At 49.8% G+C, this 14,607-nt stretch overlaps 1 protein-coding gene across 1 annotated transcript; it reads left to right on the top strand.

The window, feature by feature from the left end:
• The first annotated feature begins 12,149 nt into the window (after positions 1-12,149).
• Positions 12,150-14,407, top strand: FGF21 (fibroblast growth factor 21). The gene is made up of 3 exons (XM_056863901.1): positions 12,150-12,390; positions 13,572-13,675; positions 14,111-14,407. Exons 1-3 carry the CDS (start codon positions 12,150-12,152, stop codon positions 14,405-14,407), a joined length of 642 nt encoding a protein of 213 aa, XP_056719879.1.
• Positions 14,408-14,607: the final 200 nt, after the last annotated feature.

Here is a 14,607-nt window from a genome sequence, read left to right as displayed (position 1 = left end):
AGTCCTTCAATCGATATTCTTCTTCTTACATATTCACAAGATGTAGGTTACATTCTGCTTCCCACGAAGGGTAAGAGATACAAAGTGTAGCAGTTCAAACCCTATAATTTAACATTTGCTAAATAGCTAGCCGGCTAGGTAAGTAACCTACATATGTAACCTCCCTCCTTTCTATTCTTACAGCAGGTACACCCAGGCTGTAAGGTAGGGTTGCCAGGTCCCTCTTCACAACCGGCGGGAGGATTTGGGAGCGGAGCCTGAGGAGGGCAGGGTTTGGGGAGGGACTTATGCCATAGAGTCCAATTGGCAAAGTGGCCATTTTCTCCAGGTGAACAGATCTCTGTCGGCTGGAGATCAGTTGTCATAGCAGGCGGTCTCCAGCTAGTACCTGGAGGTTGGCAACCCTACTGCAAGGCCTGGAAATCACTTCCTGGGTCCTGTTTATTTCTTTCATCAGTCGCACCGCGGTGGTCACGAGGACACCATCCCATTTCGTTTGGTGCTGTCATTTGGGGGAAGCGTTGCTGGTTCAGAATTCCGCGTCAGGGATGGTTTCGGTATTTATTTCCTAGAAGCTTTGGGGTGTTTGTGTGCATGATGGATGATGAGTCTTCTACCCTTTGCCCCCTCGTTGGCTTCAAGGCATAAATATTTAGAAGCAGGGTGACGCTGCTGCTGCCGGAAAGGAGGGAACCTTCCTTGGACTAGAGGCTGAAGCAAGCAAGGAAGATCCGTGCAGGGGGAAGAAGGCGACTGGGAAGGAGACAGAGCAGATGCTGTGGTTAATAGGGTTGCCAGGTCCCTCTTCGCCACCGGCGGGAGGTTTTTGGGGCGGAGCCTGAGGAGGGCGGGGCTTGAGGAGGGGAGGGACTTCAATGCCATAGAGTCCAATGGCCAAAGCGGCCATTTCCTCCAGGTGAACTGATCTCTTTCGGCTGGAGATCAGTTGTAATAGCAGCAGATCTTCTGCCACTACCTGGAGGTTTATTTACAAAAGGTACACGAATGGGGGTTTTCCATGCAATTGAGTTAGGCTATATGGTTTGCGAAACTTATTACAATTAAGGCATCCCAAAGGGTCTAAGTTGATTTTTTTATAATAGTAATATTATCATTTAGAGCAAGAGTGCTGTTCTTTAAGGTTGACTGCCTGGAGGTTGGCAACCCTAGTGGTTAAAGATACTACAGAAAAAAAGAAACACAATAGTCTGTTAGTCTGCAATATGTGAAATGGCAGGCTGTGTTAGGGTTGCCAGACTTCAGGTACTAGCTGGAGATTTCCTGCTATGACAACTGATCTCCAGCCAATAGAGATCAGTTCACCTGGAGAAAATGGCCACTTTGGCAATTGGACTCTATGGCACTGAAGTCCCTCCCCTCCCCAAACCCTCCCCAAACCCCACCCTCCTCAGGCTCCGTCCCAAAAACCTCCTGCTGGTGGCAAAGAGGGACCTGGCAACCCTAGGCTGTGTGGTATATAGTGCCTTAGTGCTCCTGCATCTGCATTGGTGTACATGTGCTCTAGAGCCAAGACCCAACCTAGCACTCATCAGAGACTAATTTCTGGAGAGCCTGGGAGGAGAACTTAACCCCAAAGGAAAATGACCTCCAACAACCCACAGGCCATTTATATTATGCCTGTTTCCTTGCAGTCACAGCCACCATCTGGAGGTTGGAAACCCTAGCTGGAGAGAAGGAAGACGGGAAAAGAGAAAAGCTGCAGGGGCTATGAGATGGGTGGAAGGAGGGAAATTAGAAATAATCAGGTACTCGCTGGAGATCTCCTGCTATTACAACTGATCTCCAGCTGATGGAGATCAGTTCACCTGGGGAAAATGGCTGCTTTGGCAATTGGACTCTGTGGCATTGAAGTCCCTCCCCTCCCCAAACCCCGCCCTCCCCTGACTCCGCCCCAAAAATCTCCCGCCAGTAGCAAAGAGGGACCTGGCAACCCTAAAAGGTGGACAAATGGAGTGAAGAGACTCCCTCAAGTCCTTGCTGGCTCCCTTCTTATTATACTGCAGTTGGAGTAGGGTTGCCAGGTCCCTCTTCGCCACTGGGGGGGGGGTTATTGGGGTGGAGCCTGAGGAGTGTGGGGTTTGGGGAGGGACTTCAATGCCATAGAGACCAATGGTCAAAGCGGCCATTTTCTCCAGGTGAACTGATCTCTATCGGCTGGAGATCAGTTGTAATAGCAGGAGATCTCCAACTATTACCTTGAGGTTGACAACCTTAAGATGGAGAGATGTGGTAAAAGAGGTTCTCCTGGTAAGATCATAAGATGGCATTTGACTTGGCCACTTCCTGGTTTTTATATAGCTTACATTCTTAGCTATTACCTACTAATCAAGAACCCTCCCATCCAATCTCTCTCCTTGGTCCAAAATCCAACAAAGTCATCCTGGGCTAGAACATTGCCTAGAATGGAAAGCTTCCCCCAAATATCTCATTTCTTGAGGTGTTCCTGAGCCGGATTTCTCCTACAGATGACTAAGTAGTACGTTCTGCATACTTCTCCCATTCTGAAGCCTGGACCATATCACGAGACCACCATTTTCCTGGTCTGGCTGGGACATTGTTACCAACACAAACCATTAATCTCCAATGCGGTGTTTGCATACTCTCCAAGGTGAAAGCATAACACAGTCCCCAACGTGACGCCGTCTCTTCTCTCTCTCTGAAATCACCGGGATGCCAAGAGTGCGAGATCAGCCCATTCCCCAACAGGCAGGCCCGGTGAGGTCAGAGAATTTCCAAGGAAGAGCAACCTCCTGGGACAAAAAAAGCATGGACCATTGCTTACAGGGGATCTGAGCTAAGGGGATTCAAGGGTGGGTTCCAAACATTTTCTGAGCTGAGGGAGAAGCATTCAGGAGAATCAAAAGGACCCAGCTCCCAGAATCCTCTAGGTTTACCCAGAAATCTCTTTTCCAGTTTATGGTACCTTCAGAGCAATGCTGTTGTGGGTGGCCCAGGCTAGCCTGATCTTATCAGATCTCTGAAGCTAAGCAGGGTCAGTCCTGGTTAGTATTTGCATGGGAGACCATCAAGGAATCCCAGGGTTGTTATGCAGAGGAAGCCAATGGCAAACCACCTCTGTTAGTCTCTTGCCTTGAAAATCCTACTTGGTTGCCATAAGTCAGCTGCAACTTGATGGCATTTTACATATACAATGCTGCAGTCTATGTACTTATTTCCTTACCGGAGACCCAGCAATCCTTGTTCCGGTTGCCTCGAACTTGCTAAGCCTCGGGCTCCATTTCCTTCCCAAAGGACTCAGAATCCTGGTTCTCAACAGGACATAACCCATGGATGTACTTGCATTGCCAGAGCCAGCAAGGTGTAGTGGTTAAGAGCGGTGGTTTGGAGCAGTGGACTCTGATCTGGAGAACCGGGTTTGATTCCTCACTCCTCCACATGAGCGGTGGAGGCTAATCTGGCGAACCAGGTTGGTTTCCCCACTCCTACGCATGAAGCCAGCTGGGTGACCTTGGGCTAGTCACAGTTCTATTAAGAGCTCTCTCGGCCCCACCTATTTCACAGGGTGTCTGTTGTGGGAGGGGAAGGTGATTGTAACCCGGTTTGAATCTGCCTTAAGTGGTAGAGAAAGTTGGCATATGAAAACCAACTCTTCTTCTTCATCATTGGTTGGTTCACCCCACCATAGGATTTTTAAAAAGAAACAGGCCTATAAATATGTGACATGGCAGCATGGTGTAGTGGTTAAGAGCAGTGGTTTGGAGCGGTGGACTAATCGGGTTCCCCACTCCTTCACATGAGCTGCAGACTCTAATCTGGTGAACTGGGTTGGTTTCACCACTCCTGCACATAAGGCCAGCTGGTGACCTTGGGCTAGTCACAGCTCTCTTTGAGCTTTCTCAGCCCCACCTACCTCACAGGGTGTCTGTTGTGGGGAGGGGGAGGGAAGGTGATTTTAAGCCAGTTTGATTCTCCCTTAAGTGATAGAGCAAGTCGGCATATAAAAACCAAATCTTCTTCTTCTGCTTCATTTTGTAAAATAAGAAATCTTCCTGTTCTTGAAAACAAAGTGGCCAAAAATAATTCCCAAAAGTGATCTGGGGCCCTCTAGGAGAGCCTTTTTTGTCTGTATATCTGTCAATAAAACAATTACTACTACAACGCCATAGGCCTCCAGATTTCTTCTCTCTTCTCTGAAGGGAACCAAGCCAGGTTAAGCGCTGAACCCTGGAGGTTCTCGCCACTCAGAGATGCAGGGTGCCCGTATGAAACACAAAATCTCCTGTCATCGGGTTCAGGGTGTTTGTAATTCATTTTTCATTACACTCAGCTTGCATACAATTGGTATACATACACTCTTTCCCAAAACTTTCTCTTGTCCCATGAGCTGTTTATTTAAGGGAGATGTACATTCTCAGTAGGGGAAGATTTCAGCTCTTGAAAAACAACCGTTCTCGTCCGACATGTACATTTCTGATGCTAATAGAGACACACAGAGACGCTTGGCCTGGGCGAGAAGCTTACACAAGTTTCTGCCAGTACCGAGGACGTTGCTACATCGCCACTAGTTTCTTTGACGCTTCACCTCTGCCTCCGTTCCTTGGTTCTGTTAGGCCTGACTCTCCTCGCAGGAGACCCAGGAGGAGACCACCGGGTTCCTAGCCTTCTAGACCAATTACACATGTTTCTAATAGGGATGCTCAGACATGCAGCAATCTGGCTCCTGTTCTGCTCACCAGCCGTGAACCGACAGCCAGTTTTTTGACGGACTGTTTGTCCGTTTGGTGCCCTGTTCGTGGCGGTTCGGCAGGTTGCTTCCCTGCACTATTTTCTAACAGTGCAGCGCCAGTACAGTGCAACCAGCTGTTTGGGCATGCGCAGACAGAGTTCTGTTCTCCACCCCGCTACTGTGCTGCTGCTGCAATTGGCGGGCAATTGTTTAAGTAGAGAGTTAAATCAGTCATAGATCACATAAATCAGTCATTAAAAAAGCGGTGTGTTTTGTGTTTTAATTTCCTGGTTGGTGTTAGTTTTAAGTCAGTGGTCCCCAACCTTTTTGAGCCTGTGGGCACCTTTGGAATTCTGAGCGAGAGGGGTGAACCCAGCCCCAAAGTGGCATGCCCGTGAGAGGTGGAGGCAAACCCCAAATGGCCAGCTCAGGAGCCAAATGGAATACCTCCCTCCTCGCACATCCTGGGAAGAAGGAAATCCTGAGGGGGGGAATGGAACCACACGCTGACTAAGGAAAGCCCAGGTGTTTACCAGTCCTCCTAATCCTTTCATTTGAAAGAGGCAGCAAATAACAAGTCCTGATTTACAATGGCCCTGCCCACTTTCTGTGGGTGCTATGGTACCCACGGGTGCCACATTGGGGATACCCTGGTCTAAGTAGTCCTAAGTAGTCCGCTGATCTGTTTCAATCGACAGCAATTTGTGCACGCACAGTGCCCTAGTGTTCATGCGCACACTTTTACTTACAGGCATGAGTGCTGTAAGTCACAGGCACCGTATCCACTCAGAGGTTTTACTTCGAGAGCTACCTGGGGGGGGGGGGGGGAGGAAATGTTAACAAGTCACACTTGCAACATTTAAAGAGGTACCCCCAGAAGACAAGACAAGGGACCTTGATTTACCAAGGACAACTAACAAAAACACAGGCCGTGGGCATAGGTGTAGTAGTGAAACTCATAAAAACGGATTGGATCTTGCTGGTACTTGCTGTAACCATTGGAATTAGAGCCAGAAAGAAGCTGTCCCTCCTTGAGTAGCCAAGATGGCCCTTTCAGCCAACCTCCCCCATTACTAAGATTGCCGGGTCCCTCTTCGCCACCGGCGAGAGGTTTTTGGGGTGGAGCCTGATGAAGGCGGGGTTTGGGGAGGGGAGTGACTTCAATGCCATAGAGTCCAATGGCCAAAGCGGCCATTTTCTCCAGGTGATTTTACCTCTATCGGCTGGAGATCAGTTGTAATAGCAGAAGGTCTCCAGCTTGTACCTGGGGGTTGGCAACCCTATCCATTACTCTACTTGTCCTAAAAGAAAGTGCTCCGTTCACTTTCTTTTTCTGCTTCTGCAGCTAACAAATAGAGACACAGCAGGGGGTGGGATGCTGGAGTTGTGGGAGAAAGAGAAGGTGGAGGTGCAACACCAGTGAGAGAGAAAGAAGAGGAGAAGCTGTGCTCTTTTGGGTGGGGGTGGGTGATTGAGGAAGTGAGCCTTGTCTTTAAACAGGGTTGCCAACAGGTCTGGAGAAAAATGTCCTGTCCCATTGTGTGTGTGTGTGTGTGTGTGTGTAAAGTGCCATCAAGTCGCAGCCAACTTATGGTGACCGCTTATGGGCAAGAGACTAACAGAGGTGGTTTGCCAGTGCCATCCTTTGCATAACAACCCTGGTATTCCTTGGTGGTCTTCCATCTGAATACTAACCAGAGCTGACTCTGGGAATTTCTGAACCTGGAGTTGACAACCCTATGTAGGTTGGGAGTTCAGGGTATTAACAAGCCTGTCTCAGTTTTCATTTGGGAAGTCTTGGAAAGTATTCCTTGCCAATGCATTGTTTTGGGGTGAAGACAATGCAGATTTACAGAGAGCAATAGATTTACAGTCCACTTTCCACCCAGGGTTCTCAACCTGGAATCCCCGTTTCTTTCTCGCTGCCGTCACGGCAGCCTCAGATATTTCACGAGCACCGGTGCAGAAATGTTTGCGTTCTGCAGAAGTTGCTAAGTAGATTCACTCTCGACCGCCGCCTCCGTCCCAATAAAAAAATTCCTGAATTACATCACTGCGCATGAGGCCAAACAGGAAAAGGGATTGTGCCATCAACACCGATGTCTGGTCCTGTCCGAAGAGGCAGATGTACCCCAGAAGGGTATGCGGGGGCTGGTTTATAATGCAATTGCACCAGAAAGTCCCCAGGGAACAGCATGTCCTACTAAAGGTGTCGGGAACTACCCGGCCAATACCAGTATTTAGGCCCTAGGCAACATATTACAAATTCACACCTTCACTTCCTCTGCTTAAAAAAGAAAAAGCAGATTCCAGGAAACCAAGCCAAACTGTCCTGTAATTCACCCAGCCCTTGTACTGTAACTCTTAAGACATTGGTTTCCTACCCTTCAGCATTTCATCATGTTACAGGCCTTTCCTGACCAAAGCAGTGGTCAGGGATGGTGTGGCCGAGGTGCTTCCGCAGCACTTCCAAAGAGGTTTCCCGGCCACTGCGAGGGTGGATGCTGTTGGACTCCCATAACTCCTCTGGAAGAAGCATCCCCACTGAGCTCCCTCCCCTCCACAAACTTTGCCCTGCCCAGGCACTGCCTCTAGATTCCCCAAGCCGGAATTGGCAGCCCTACTTCTACCTAGGGTTGCCAGGTTCCTCTTCATCACCGGCAGGAGGTTTTTGGGGTGCAGCCTGAGGAGGGCGGGGTTTGGGGAGGGGAGGGACTTCAATGCCATAGAGTCCAGTTGCCAAAGCGGCAATTTTCTCCAGGTGAACTGACCTCTATCGGCTGGAGATCAGTTGCAATAGCAGGAGATCTCCAGCCACCACCTGGAGGTTGGCAACTCTATTTACCATACCCCACTTAGGAGCCCCGTGGCACAGAGTAGTAAGCTGCAGTACTGCAGTCTAAGCTCTGCTCACGACCTGAGTTCGATCCCAACGGAAGTTGGTTTCAGGTAGCCGGCTCAAGGTTGACTCAGCCTTCCATCCTTCCGAGGTCGGTAAATTGAGGACCCAGCTTGATGGGGGTAAAGGGAAGATGACTGGGGAAGGCACTGGCAAATCACCCCATAAACATAGTCTGCCTAGTAAACGTCGGGATGTGACATCACCCAGTGGGTCAGGAATGACCCGGTACTTGCACAGGGGATCTTTACCTTTACCTTTACCTTTTACTTATGGAACGTCTTCACGAAGCTCCACCTGAATCCCACTCTGTTAGAATGTAGGTGCTGGGCTAAAACATCGCCCTGAGCCTGGTTTTGGCTGAGGCGGGCAAGCTAGAAATATAATAAATAATAATAATAATAATTGCTGTGTTCCCAGACTGTAAACTGAAATGTTATTCCCCCTCTTTTAGTTGCTTTATTAATCGTGGCCTGTTTCTAGGATTGCCAACCTCCAGGTGCAACCTGGAGATCTCCCAAAATTACAACTGAACTCCAGAGGACTGTGATCTGTCCCCTTGGAGAAAATGGCTGTTTTAAATGGTGGACTATAGGGCATATACCTAGGGTTGGGCACCCAAGGTTGGGTGGAAAGAAAATATACACACACACACACATATATATATATCTGTGTATAAATACTGAAAATATAATTTATTAGAAGCGCTAAAGGTTAAAACTATTTAAAATAGCACAATGGCATTTCCTGAGGTTGATAACTGTAATCACATACCAAACGCATTTCGGCCTATAGGGCCTTCATCAGTGATTAATTAAAACCCTTGTTAAGACTGCACACATTTACAGAAATAAGTTAATAAATACATATACAAACAGTTCAAACCCAACCAGGCATGTACATAGGTTGTAAAATCTATTCCCAATTACTCAAACGTCTGGTCAGATAGGTTCTAGTTGTAATACTGGTTAGTATATGTCTCTCATATACTATGTGTGCAGGTATCAACCTAGTAACCTAGATCAGTTTCCCTGGAGAAAAATGGCCACTTTGACAATTGGACTCTATGCCATTGAAGTCCCTCCCCTCCCCAAACCCAGCCCTCCTCAGGCTCTGCTCCAAAAACCTCCCACCAGAGGCGAAGAGGGACCTGGCAACACTATGGGGAATTGAACCGGCTCTCCAGATTAGAGTCCACCACTCTTAACCACGGGGGGGGGGGGATGCCTGCAGTTTCACCTCCACTGGATGGGAGAAAAGGGAGTGGGGAGGGACCGAGCGCCAGACTATGCACGATGGGCATGAGTGCACACAGATGAAGCAAGAGCGGTGATGGATGACTAAGAGGTCTGAGTTGTCCCGACCTGGTTAAACTCTTCTCCTTATTATAAGAACATAAGAAAGGCCCTGCTGGATCAGATGAAGGCCCATCAAGTCCAGCAGTCTGTTCACACAGTGACCAACCAGGTGTCTCTAAGAAGTCCACAAACAAGACAACTGCAGCAGCACCATCCTGCCTGTGCCCCACAGCACCTAATATAATAGGCATGCTCCTCTGATCCTGGAGAGAATAGCTATGCATCATGACTAGTATCCATTATAACTAGTAGCCATGATACCCCTTTCCTCCATGAATATGTCCACTCCCCTCTTCGAGCCTTCCAAGTTGGCAACCATCACCCCATCCTGGGGCAGGGAGTTCCACAATTTAACTATGCGTTTGTGTGAAAAAATACTTCCTTTTATCTGTTTTGAATCTCTCACCCTCCGGCTTCAGCAGATGACCCTGCGTTCTAGTATTATGGGAGAGGACGTAAAGCTTCTCCCTGTCCACTCTCTCCAAACCATGCATAATTTTATAGGCCTCTATCATGTCTCCCCTCAGCCGCCTTCTTTCCAAGCTAAACAGCCCTAAGCGTCTTAACCAGTCATTTTGGTTGCTCTTTTCTGCACCTTCTCAAGCTCTGTAATATCCTTTTTTAGGTGCGGAAGTATGCAAATGACGGACTCTGCACACCGCCTCTTCTTTTTTCCTGGGTGCACACCTTAACATGTGAAGCAAGATGCAAATGTAGGGTTGTCAGGTCCCCACCCCATCCCGGCCACTGGTGGGGGATGGTGGGGTAGGGTTGTCAGATCCAGGTTGGGAAACTTCTGGAGATTTGGGGATGGAGCATGGACAGGACAGGGACCTCAGTGGGTTACAGTGCCATAAAGTCCACCCTCCAAAGCATCCATTGTCTCCAGGGGAATGGATGTCTGTAGTCTGGAGATAAGCTGTAATTCCAGGGGATCCCCAGGTCCCACCTTAGGGTTGCCAACCTCCAGGAAGTAGCTGGAGGTCTCCTGCTATTACAACTGATCTCCAGATGATAGAGATCAGTTCACCTGGAGAAAAGGGCTGCTTTGGCAATTGGACTCTATGGCACTGAAGTCCCCCCTCCTCAAACCCCGCCCTCCTCAGGTTCTGCCCCCCAAAAAACCTCCCACCGGTGGTGAAGAGGGACCTGGCAACCCAATCCCACCTGGAGGCTGGCATCCCTACGCAAATGGGCGTTTGAAGCATGCCCCTCTTGTGCCCTGATCAGAGAGCCAAGACTGCAAACTGTATCATATGTGGGATCAGGGCTGTTTCCATATTTCCCCTCCTCTTCTCTGCCTTCCACCAGAACCCCCTCCCCACCTGCTGACCCACGTGCCTGTGCATCCTTCCCCCAAGTCATGTCACTGCCTTAGGGTTGCCAGCTCTGTGTTGGGAAATACCTGGAGATTTGGGGGGCGGAGCCGGAGGAGGGCAGGGTTTGGGGAGGGGAGGGACTTCAATGCCATATTCAATTGCCAAAGCAGCCATTTTCTCCAGGGGAACTGGAGGGGCTGTGGCTCAGTGGTAGAGCATCTGCTTGGTCCCAGGTTCAATCCCCAGCATATCCAGTTAAAGGGACTAGGCAAGTAGGTGATGTGAAAGACCCTTGCCTGAGACCCTGGAGAGCCACTGCCCGTCTGAGTAGACAATGCTGACTTTGATGGATAGGGTTGCCAGGTCCCTCTTCGCCATTAGCGGGAGGTTTTGCGGCAGAACCTGAGGAGGGCGGGGTTTGCAGAGGGGAGGGACTTCAATGCCATAGAATCCAATTGGCAAGTGGCCATTTTCTCCAGGTGAACTGATCTCTATTGGCTGGAGATCAGTTGTAATAGCAGGAGATCTTCTGCTATTACCTTGAGGTTGGCAACCCTATTGATGGACCAAGGGTCTGATTCAGTATGAGGCAGCTTCATGTGTTCGATTGCCAAAGCGGCCATTTCCTCCAGGTGAACTGATCTCTATCGGCTGGAGGTCAGATGTAAGGCCAGGAGATCGCCAGCCGATACCTGGAGGTTAACAAATGCAACAAAGCACTGATGACACACAAAGGTTTGTTGTTTGATACCTGGAGGTTGGCAACCTTACACCGCCTGCACTCACTGATGCCTGCACCACCACATGCCCGTTCCCTGGCAATGCTGGGCAGTGCGTATCGCTGGAAGCATAGATGGCAGAGTGCTTGCAAGCAAGCGAGCGCGCAGCAGGGGAGGCGTGTGGTCAGTGGTAGTGGGCCCCGGCAATTTCCCCACCTCAGGGTCTGCTGATGCCAGCCCCGTGTGGAATAACAGGCAGGCTGCCGACGTCCCTAAAACACACACACACACATGCAGTCACGGCAGGCTGGGTGCAGCGGGAATTTGGTTGGAAGAGAGAGGAATGGATGGGGAGGAAGGGGGGTGGAGAGATGGAGAGAGAAACAGCCGGCGCGTGCTGATGGACAGGTTCTTGGATGCCTTGTGCATGTTGTATGCATGGAAGAGGTAGACGGATGTTGGGGTACAATACTAGACTGATGTGCCTGTGTAAAAATGGCCAGCCTTCTCATACCATTCTCCCTCCCTCCCTCTCTCCCTCACTCCTGTATTTCCTGGGTTGCATCACCCTTTCCTGTCGGCAGCATGAAAGCAGCTGCGGAATGATAATATTTAGACTTTGGCATCCTCGTGACCCCACATGAGGGGCAACAGTGGCAAGAGGCAGACCATGATTCATACTCGGGGCCCAGAGAGCCCAGGGAAGGGGAGGAGGGTTGGGGCCGAGCGAAAGCCGAGTGGGAGGGCATCCACCTCTGGATGTGTGTATATATCTCACCCTGCCTGCTGCTGGGGAGCAAACCTGGAGTGAGAAGGAGAAGGGAAGACAACCAGACAAAAAAGGGAGCAGTCTTCTCCTCCACCTGCTTTGCTCTGAGCAGCCTTCCCGTTGAGTCCGTCTTTGGCATTCCTCTCTTCAAACACCAAAAGGCTCTTGATTCGAATCCTCCTTGGCTTGGCTTTTCTCTTGGACTCAGGACACCTGAGTTCCTATCAGTGATTGGAGGGGTTGAGAGAGGAGCGAGTCCTTGTAGGTTGGTGCTGGTGGGCAGGTGCTTCAAACGAATCGCAAGACCAAGGCTGAGGGCCGGAGCTCACGGGGTCTCCCTGTTGCGGTCCTTGTCTTTGGCTGGACCTAAGCGAGCCATGCTGGCCATTTCCGCTTCTCTCCCAAGCGAACGGTGCCTCCTTTTCCTGGGCCTAATTGTCTGGGCAGCCTGGGCCCCCTCGGCCTCAGCCTTCCCCTTGCCCAACTCCAACCCCCTTTACCAGTTCGATGGGCAGGTCCGCCTTCGCCACCTCTACACTGCGGATGAGCAAACCCATCTCTTCCTGGAGATCTCGCTGGACGGGAAGGTGCGCGGCTCCAGACACCAAAACCCTTTCAGTGAGTATTTGGAAAGGGTAGGGGGTTAGGGACTGGAGGCTGCTGGGACCGGGGCGCAGGACACCTGGGTTCCTTGGAAGGAGATTGGATAGTAGAAATGAGAATGCAGAAACCCATGGATTCATTCCATTTAACGGAAACCTGGGTTCTTGGGCAATGGAAAGGGGTTTAGTGGGTTGCAAGGTGAACCTGAGAGCCAAGATTCCATTTATGCATGGGAGGTTTTGCCTTGGATTTGCCACTCTCTAGATGCACATTTCCCCCCCCCCCCATCTGAATTCTCAAAACTCAAAAATAAGCCCCCATGAAGAGTTTTGAGAATTCGGATGGGGGAAATGGGCATCTAGAGAGCGGCAAATCCAAGGCAAAACCTCCCATGCTTAGATGGGAGTTCAGCAGGCTGTTTGGAGGAACCAGAACTTCAGGGCATCCTGGAAGGAGAATAGGGCCTATTCGAGTTACGAAAGGAAATGCAAGAGGCAGGACCTTGACCAGGAAGGAGAACGATGGAGTCCATATCCAGAGCTGCAGGACACTCCAGGGAGCAAATAAGCGACAGTAGATTCAACGAGATTTGGGTGAAAGGTTCCAGCAAGAGAACATCTACTAGGAATAGTATGCGCAGTTGTGGCAGGAGGGGGAAAACTTGTTTGGTCCTGCTCTCTGCTTAGGCAAGGTGACATAAGTTCGTTTGTAAGGACGGGGCGCACGTGGTTTGGCACACGGAGGCAGCAAGCGAGAGCCAGAGCAGGGAAAGAGCTGAGCATATGCTCCTGTGCGAACCCTTGGGTGCTTTGAAAAAGAAATATGTTCTAATGGGTTGCTGGGGTTCCTGAGTGCTACTCAGCTGCCAAATACAGGAATCAGGACTCCTGGGTTCCCAAAAAGGAAGAAATGGGAATCCAATGGATTGGATAGATTCTTGGTCATTAGCAGGTGGATCACCTCCCCCCCACACCATCTAATTTGTGACAATAGCACCTCCCATTACCACTTTCTTTTGCTTTGGTCTAAGTTTTTGAAAGAGGAGATGGGGGACTGGATTTAAGAGATTACAGCGTATCAGTAGTGATTTTGGGGAAAGAGGGTTTTTTTAGTAGATGGGTGAGGGCAGAAAGGTCCTGCTACTGGTCTTCTGGGTCCCCTCTCCTCACCCTGTTCTCTGATGCTTTTTTTCTCAGGTCTGCTGGAGATCAAAGCCATAAAGCAAGGGGTCATTCGCATGCAGGGTGTGAAAACCTCTCTGTTCCTCTGCATGACATCCAACGGACATCTCTATGGTTCGGTAAGTTTCACTTCCCAATTGATGTAAATGTTGTGGCCAAAAAAAGAGAGAGAAAGATAAACCACCCCATCATACAAAAAAGAATAAGAAGAGGTAACATGTGAAGTATCCCACAAACTCATCGCTTAGATAAGAACTGTGTTCCTCCAGGATAGGATATCGGGGACTTCTTGGTTATGATTGGAACCCCAGTGGATTAGGCGAAACATTCAGGAGAAAGAATCCCTGGATCCTTTTACAGGAGAAGGCAGTGTAGTGAACAACTAGAGGAATCTCATAAATGCTCCTGGGAAGGGGAGGAGGTCTATGGGGGACCAGTTGGAGCAAGCTGTGACCCTTTGGATTTTATTCCCAAGAGCCAAGGAGGAGGATAGCTGGCATAGTTAATGATGCTGTTAAGTGAAAGGGGTCATCTCACTTGTTCTTCCTCCACAGGAGCACTACTCAGAGGAGGCATGCAACTTCCGTGAGAAGGTCCTTCAGGACGGCTACAACCTCTACTACTCCGAGCACTACGATATTCCCGTCAGCCTCAGCTCAACGGGGACGCTGTCACGGAATCGCCAGCTGCCCCCGTTCTCCCAGTTCCTGCCCTTGGTCAACCGGGTCCCCCTGGACCCTGTTTTTGTAGATTACAACTTCTATGAACAAGAACTCGACGTTGAGTCTGCGGACCCCTTGAGCATGACAGGCCAAGCCCCCGGCTTCATGAGCCCCAGTTATATCTTCTGACCGACGACCCCCGGCTTCTTCAAGAGGGGCGTGTGATGTCATACTTGAAAAAAAGACTTTCTCAGAGCCCGGACGCTTGAGCTGCTTTGCAATTAAGTCAGGGCAGGGGTAGGGTGAGAGAGAAAGAGGACTTTATTTACTGTACTTGACATTAATTATTGACACTGTTGCTGTATTCCATGGACTCCGGATCTTTGAAA

Source organism: Euleptes europaea, chromosome 18 (genome assembly GCF_029931775.1).
Source record: "Euleptes europaea isolate rEulEur1 chromosome 18, rEulEur1.hap1, whole genome shotgun sequence".
NCBI classification, from domain to species: domain Eukaryota; kingdom Metazoa; phylum Chordata; class Lepidosauria; order Squamata; family Sphaerodactylidae; genus Euleptes; species Euleptes europaea.
This window is presented reverse-complemented; position numbering and strand designations above follow the sequence as displayed.

Excerpts from the sequence above, each read along its gene's own strand:
- FGF21 (XM_056863901.1), top strand. The coding sequence starts at position 12,150 with ATGCTGGCCATTTCCGCTTCTCTCCCAAGCGAACGGTGCCTCCTTTTC. Across the intron at positions 12,391-13,571 it reads CAGACACCAAAACCCTTTCA|GTCTGCTGGAGATCAAAGCC; the intron begins GTGAGTATTTGG and ends TTTTTTTCTCAG. Across the intron at positions 13,676-14,110 it reads ACGGACATCTCTATGGTTCG|GAGCACTACTCAGAGGAGGC; the intron begins GTAAGTTTCACT and ends CTTCCTCCACAG.